The sequence below is a fragment of the Pygocentrus nattereri genome, chromosome 13 (genome assembly GCF_015220715.1).
Source record: "Pygocentrus nattereri isolate fPygNat1 chromosome 13, fPygNat1.pri, whole genome shotgun sequence".
In the NCBI taxonomy this organism is placed as follows: domain Eukaryota; kingdom Metazoa; phylum Chordata; class Actinopteri; order Characiformes; family Serrasalmidae; genus Pygocentrus; species Pygocentrus nattereri.
Genome location: NC_051223.1, coordinates 37,116,789 through 37,124,211, shown reverse-complemented (window position 1 = coordinate 37,124,211; position 7,423 = coordinate 37,116,789). Strand labels below are relative to the sequence as shown.

At 40.1% G+C, this 7,423-nt stretch overlaps 1 protein-coding gene across 1 annotated transcript; it reads left to right on the top strand.

Moving 5' to 3' along the window:
- The first annotated feature begins 519 nt into the window (after window positions 1–519).
- LOC108437902 lies at window positions 520–2,563 on the top strand. Its single transcript, XM_017715326.2, has 3 exons — window positions 520–526; window positions 1,217–1,291; window positions 1,940–2,563. Exons 1-3 carry the CDS (start codon window positions 523–525, stop codon window positions 2,500–2,502), a joined length of 642 nt encoding a protein of 213 aa, XP_017570815.1. The 5' UTR covers window positions 520–522; the 3' UTR covers window positions 2,503–2,563.
- Window positions 2,564–7,423: the final 4,860 nt, after the last annotated feature.

The window sequence follows — 7,423 nt, the reverse complement described above, 5'->3', positions numbered from 1 at the left end:
CAGCCTTTCACATCTTTTACACAGTCCTCTATTTTCTATAACCTGTATTTGTCATCAGGCTTGACTGATATGTACAATTTTATATTTTCATTGTTGCATCTGCGTAACAATGTTGTCTTTGTTGTATAATATTTTAGATTTTATTATTAAAGAAGTCTATAAAAACTTCACTGGTGAGAGTCGCTGGAATTTGTGGTTCAGATTTTTTGTGATTCTGGAAATCACACTACACAGAACTCTAAGATTATATTTATTATTCTCGATCAGCGAGGCCAGATATGCTAGTAATATGATAGTCCATTTGGTCTGATGGTCTGAAAACTGGAGCTGACAGTTCTGGGAGGTTTTCTATAAATTGCAGGACGGTAAAGTTATTTTTTAGTTTTTCTTTAAGTCTTAAACTCAGATGCAACTAAAATGTGGGTGGATCCCACAGGAAGGAAAGCCCAAGTAAACAAAGTGTGTGATGTATAAATTCAGAGAACTGTGTTCATCTATTCAGAACTGAAACTAGCAGCAGAGATGGGTGAGATACTTTTTCTGCTTTGTGTTTTGTGTTTGAAATCAAGCGGGACTTTTTTATTAAGGTTTTTAATTAATAATGTGGTAACACTATTATTTGGATGGTCCACTGTAGATTCTTTGGAAATGTTCAGTATATATTTAAGAAACGTTCAAATGAATAGTCATTAAAAGCCAATGAACTTGAAACTGAACGTCATTTAGATGATTCACTGTAGATGCTTTGTAAATGCTCAGTCTGCCTTTCTATAACATTCAACTAAATACCCATTAAATCTGAAATTCAGTGAGAGAGTTCATTAAACCTAACCCTAACCCTAAACCTAAACCTTACCCTTACCCTAACCATTATGTTGTTGACAATCAACTGAGGATCACCAGAAAGTTTGTCTATGATTTAAGTTGCTGTAAAGCATCTATAGGGGACCATCCAAATAAAGCGTAACCAGTAATTTATTCATTCTTTGTAGGTTTGTAATAGATGTTGTTTTTTTACGACCTGACAGTTTAAAATTTCATTCTTACATGGTGCTCTTGAGTCTATATGTAAAGGTTTTAATTCATGCAAATGTATATATTTTACTAAGTTACATTTTAAAATATGTTTTTAGCCAAATAACCATATATATATATAATGTGTGTGTGTGTGTGTGTGTGTGTGTGTGTGTGTGTGTGTATGTGTGTGTGTGAGAAGCAAATGTTGTGGAAGCCAATGGGCGGCAGAGGAGAAGACAGAGATTAGACAAAAAATTGAAAGTTGCATACACAGGTATGTGCAGATTTCTTTTAAGAGCCCTCCACAAAAATGACAGAATCAGAACATATAGAAACACTAACCCATCTAGTAAAAAGAATAAACAAATGTGAATAACAAATGTGAGAATATAACTTTTTATCTATGTTTACTTGATCTCAGAAAAGATACCTTCAAATTTCAACTGTATCTGCGAGAGTAAACAACTGGAAGATCACATACTTTTTGCTCCAAATGTGCAAATGACCCTCAGCTAATTTATTATTTTAGCTGTGGGTGATCTGTCTGATCTGATTGTCTGACATATATAATGTGAGGCAGGTCAGTGCAGAAGCATCATATTAAGATACCATTGCTGCATTTGTATTATAGTATATTATGCAAATGTCATTGCACAGTTTTGTATGAGCCGTTGTGATAAACAGCCAATTACCTCCTACTTTCACTGTAGCGCTTTATTTGATTTGATGCTGAATAAGTAACTGACTGTTTTTCTTTGAGAACTTTAAAAATACCAATTTGCTCTTGTAAACGTTAATTCATGCCATTTGTTTTGCAGTATGCTGTATAGAAATGTGCTGGTGCTCGTTTTGTGTATTCACTGTAAAGAAATCAGCTATATGATTGACTGGTTACTAATTACTAACTGTTCTGAATTTGTAGGAGTTGAGATGGTGGCTCATGTAATAGATAACTATGACAGGCCAAGGAATAGTTATGCTAAAGGAGTGTATGCCAATACAGACAAATACGCATACGCCTTCAGTAACAAACCTGGACAACGCATCCCAAAAGCTGGAGTTATGGCACAGGCTGGAGTAGGACGCGCTGAAATAGAGTGCAGCATCTTTGAAGCTGAAGCCAATGGACCAAATGCATCTGCAGGTGCTGAGGCAAATGTACTGAAGGCTGTTGCTGTGGCTCAAGCTGAAGTTGGAAGTGTAGGAGCATCCATGGGCCCATTGGAAGTGAAAGCCAGAGGCCCAAATGTTGGAGCGGAAGCTGAGGTTTCCCTGCTTGGAGCTGGTGCCATGGCTCGAGCGGAGGTTGCGAGTGTAGCAGCAGCTGCTGGCCCATTTGAAGTGAAATGTGGGCTGGCGGTTGACACTGGTGTCAAACTCAGCTTCATACAAGGAGAATTAAAGTTTCTGGGCACTGGGGTGACAGTCGGCCGCACAACAGGGGTTTCTGTGCTTGGAAATGAAGTAACTATCAGTCTTTGGTAAAGCAACGTTAATTCTAAAAATCACTTACATTTATTTTTTTCACAATGTGTAAAATTCAAGTGACTGCTCAAAAAATGTGCAGAGATATGTTCTTATTCATTAAGTGCTGGTGCTGTTACGAGACGTTTCAGTAAACGCAGTTACGAGACGTTTCAGTAAATGCTGTTAAGAGACGTTTCAGTAAACGCAGTTACGAGACGTTTCAGTAAATGCTGTTAAGAGACGTTTCAGTAAACGCTGTTACGAGACGTTTCAGTAAATGCTGTTAAGAGACGTTTCAGTAAACGCAGTTACGAGACGTTTCAGTAAATGCTGTTAAGAGACGTTTCAGTAAACGCAGTTACGAGACGTTTCAGTAAATGCTGTTAAGAGACGTTTCAGTAAACGCAGTTACGAGACGTTTCAGTAAACGCAGTTACGAGACGTTTCACTAAATGCTGTTAAGAGACGTTTCAGTAAACGCAGTTATGAGACGTTTCAGTAAATGCTGTTAAGAGACGTTTCAGTAAACGCTGTTAAGAGACGTTTCAGTAAACGCCGTTACGAGACGTTTCAGTAAACGCCGTTACGAGACGTTTCAGTAAACGCCGTTACGAGATGTTTCAGTAAACGCCGTTACGAGACGTTCAGTAAGCGCCGTTACGAGACGTTTCAGTAAACGCCGTTACGAGACGTTTCAGTAAACGCCGTTATGAGACGTTCAGTAAGCGCCGTTACGAGACGTTTCAGTAAACGCCGTTACGAGACGTTTCAGTAAACGCCGTTACGAGACGTTTCAGTAAACGCCGTTACGAGACGTTCAGTAAGCGCCGTTACGAGACGTTTCAGTAAACGCCGTTACGAGACGTTTCAGTAAACGCCGTTACTGACTGTTTGGTGACAGTCTTTGCTAGTGATGTTAGTTTAGCACCAGCTGTTAAAATATGGAAGAAGCACATGTCAGATATCAGACATGTTTTAGCTCATCGGGGTTTATAGATCATTTCAAGTAGAATTTTCTCCCAACCTTTCCTTTAAGACTTAATATTATATTCACATCTATTAGAGTAAATTCAGTGTACATTAGTGTGAAACACTGTATGCAGCTGTTCTTACTTGTTGTCTGAAAAAGTGCAAAATGCTTTCACTTCCAAACCTGCTGACCATTACTGAAAATAAACAGTGCTGTTTCAGTTTCTTGCATCCTGTCTTTCTACTTGGGTGAATAGGCTATGGGCTTCTTCCTGTACATGACGTCTAGTGAACTCATTTGCAACAGGGTCATTCTAGAAATGTCCGTTTTTTGTGCCTCTAGTGTTTACAGATATATTACACTTGAAAAACATGTTACGGTTACAATTTACGTGCATTTTAAATGAAAACATTTTTTACGTTATTTTAGCAATTACACCTTCTTGATCCATCAATTTAGCAATATTGGTTTTTAAATGAATAATCTAGAATTCCAAGCACCACAGAAATGCTGGTCCCTACAGTCATGTGTAAAGGGTGAGGCCATATTTTGAGGTAAAAACTGTGATTTTTCCTGCAATAAACGACATACAGGACGTAGTCTGGGTGCAAATGCTGAAACATCAGAATGCGCATGTGGCTTATACATTCTACTGGGTCTTATCTTTCATCCCCAGGTGCTTCTTTCCATATCCTTAGCCAGGAAACTGCCCCAGTTCATCTGATCTGAAACGTCCTGTTTTGTCACGCTAAGCCAAAGTACATGTTGTGTATGTCTCAATGAAATATATGAATTAAATGACTAAGAAAACAAATGCCAAATAAATATAATGAGAGCTGTGGACCCCGGTAGTCGTGCCAGTAGTGACAAAAAAATCTCTTATTTTGACATAAACCTCACACTGATGACATCATTTCACTCTTTTGTACCTATTTTCTGAGAACCTATGAAAAAAAGCACATGGTAAGTCCAAAGTGGTATTTATTTCATATTGAGGGATTCATTTCATATTGGTGGGCAGCATTTGTAAAGTGTGCAGAGGTCACTAAGAAGCGGACCGCAGTCCGAGTCCGGACCCAGACGCTGTTCTCTGCGGACCTGGACCTATAATCGATAAACTATGGAAAATTATTTCATTTTGACGGGGTGGTCCTGTTTGAATCGGCATGACGTTCGAGCCTTTACGGTAGCTTTAGTGACCCGGGAAACTCACATACAAACCGTGTTTGGGACAGTCGTGGGCTGGAGGTTAGGAAACCAGCCTCGTGACTGGAAGGTCACTGGTTCGCTCCCCAAAGCAGACAGCACATGATTGAGCTGTCCTAGAGCAAGACACCTAACCCCCAACTGCTCCCCAGGTGCTGTGGATTGGGCTGCCCACCGCTCCGGGCAAGTGTGTGCACTGCCCCCTAGTGTGTGTGTGTGTTCACTAGAGTGTATGTGGTGTTTCACTTCACGGATGGGTTAAATGCAGAGGTGAAATTTCCCCACTGTGGGACTAATAAGGGTCAATTAATTTATTGTAAATATCACACGTTACGTTACTCAGCCAATCAGATTATGATGAGCACTGGGACTGGAGTAAGAAGAAAGTGAGTCACATGGATGTGACGTGATATAAAAAGAGAAAACTGACAATAAATGTTGTTGAAATTTGACTGAGTTGCACTTTATTTGACGGCATTCCGTTGCTGACTATATAAGATGTTGATATCCCTACTAGGGGTGGCACAGTGGCATGGTGGGTAGTGCTGTTGCCTCACAGCAAGAAGGGCCTGGGTTCAACTCCCTGGCCGGGTGACCAGGGTCCCTTCTGTGTGGAGTTCTCCCTGCAGTCCAAAGACATGTAGTCAGGCCGTTTGGACATAGGAGTGAATGTGTATGTCTGTCTGCCCTGTGTTGGACTGGCGACCCCTGCAGGGTGTATCCTGTCAGCTGGGATAGGCTCCAGTTCCTCCTGTGACCTAGAAGGAGGTGTGGCTTAGAAGGTCTGTGTGTGTGGACCTTATTGAACTTTAATTAAATACCACTGGTCTGGTTTTCAACTCTGTCTCAAGACTTTATATAAACACCATTGACATTGGTTTCCTTACATCTGCCTGTGGTGAAGAAGATACTAGCAGAGAGACTCAGCGCTGAAACTGCAACATAAAGACAAGGAAGGAAAGTTGAGTTTGATTGACTGCTGGTTTGATTTCTGTCATTGGCAGGCACCGTGCTTACATCACCTGCGACTGTCTCACTCCTGCTAAATGAAAGACGTCAAGCGCAATGTGTTTTTATTTAGACATGAGTTTAAATAAAGTATAGCCAGGAGAGAAATCTACATTAATAGAAGAAACCAGTGCACTATATGGCCAAAAGTTTGCAGACACCTGCCGCCACAGCCATATACAGGGTGATATCTGAGTAACTACATGTTGTAGGCAAACGGAATTTAAAAAGCTTCATGTTGAACAATACAAGATTTATTTATTAAAATTCAAACAAGAAATTCAGACGGTGTCAGCAATCCCCCTACTGGCCACCAGAGGTCTACCTCTCCTGAGTTTTAAAACTGTCACCATGACAACCCTATTGACTGGCACCTGATCCTCATTTCCACCCTAATCTGCTCTACTATACAAACCTTTCAGTTGCACTCACACTTTGCGAAGTACTGCCAGTTCCCCTGTGTCCACCTTACCAAGCCTTGTTTATTCACCTGTCTTTGTTGGTGTTTTTGACTGTTGCCTGTTCTTTGGAGTTTTTGGCTTTTGGCTTTTTTGCTCTTAACTCTTTGGATACTTTTGCCTGGTTTATCTGACTGCTTTTTTGGCTTTTGACCTCTTTTTCTGTCCTCAACTTTGCCCCTTGGATTTTCCTGTTTTAATAAACCACTTAAAACTTGCACATGGGTCGTACTTTAGGATCAGTTGTTTCAGATGGATGTAAGTTTCATAACCGATTTCACAGCTTCACAAATGTTCCAAATTTGCTTTCCAGTTGGTACATTTTTATGAAATTTTCTTGAAAAGGCAGCTTCCCATTCTTGTTTGACTCTGTTCAAGCATATTTTAACACACAGAAAACATTAAAAATTAAACTTGGTTAGTTTTTACACGTTTTCTTAAAATTTTTGATCATTTGAGAGAGAATTGGCTGTGGTATTTGTTAGGAAGGGTCTCCTTGAACAGTATTCTCCCTAAGAAGTTAACCCTTTCAGTATTAGAGTGTGAAATGATGTCAATTTTTTTGGTATGGTTGGTTGGTTATGTCCAACAAGCTTATAAATCTTATTCCTATAGCCCCAGCCCATTATCCTTCCTCCACCAAACTTTACAGTTGGCACTATGCAGTCCTGCAGGTAGCATTCTCCTGGTGTCTGCCAAACCCAGATTTGTTCATCAAACTGCCAGATAGTGAAGTGTGATTCATCACTCCAGAGAACACATTTCCACTGCTCCACAGTCCACTGCTCCACTTCAGCCGACGTTTGGCATTGCGCATAACGATGCTACACTTCTGTACAACTGCTCAGTCATGGAAACCCATTTCATGAAGCTCCCAGCGCACAATTCCTTACTAATGTTAATTCCAGAGGGAGTTTGGAGCTCTTTGTAAAAGTTCCCATCAAATGAACATAACGTGTTTTATGATATCATATATCGTTATATTCTTACAATTTACAGCTGCAACCAAAACATTTAAGACGCTCTATGCATTATTTTGTAAAAGTAATGTTTCCAGAGCAGCTCTGCCACAAACACCAGAGTCCAGCTTGACTCCTACAACAGAGGCAGCCTTCCTAATGAGTTTGTTTATCTTGTTCAGAGCACTTTTGTTAATGCCGCTGCTCCCAGACACAACAGCATAGAATGTAGCACTAGCTACAACAGACTGGATTTTATTACTGAATTCAGTGCAATTGCACCATTTGGGGCAATGAGATACTTACATTACCATTCAAACATTGTCATATTAACAACT

Bases quoted from the DNA above. Each gene is read 5' to 3' on its own strand.
- LOC108437902 (XM_017715326.2), top strand. The intron at 1,292-1,939 runs GTATGTGCAGAT...CTGAATTTGTAG, and splicing joins ATTGAAAGTTGCATACACAG to GAGTTGAGATGGTGGCTCAT.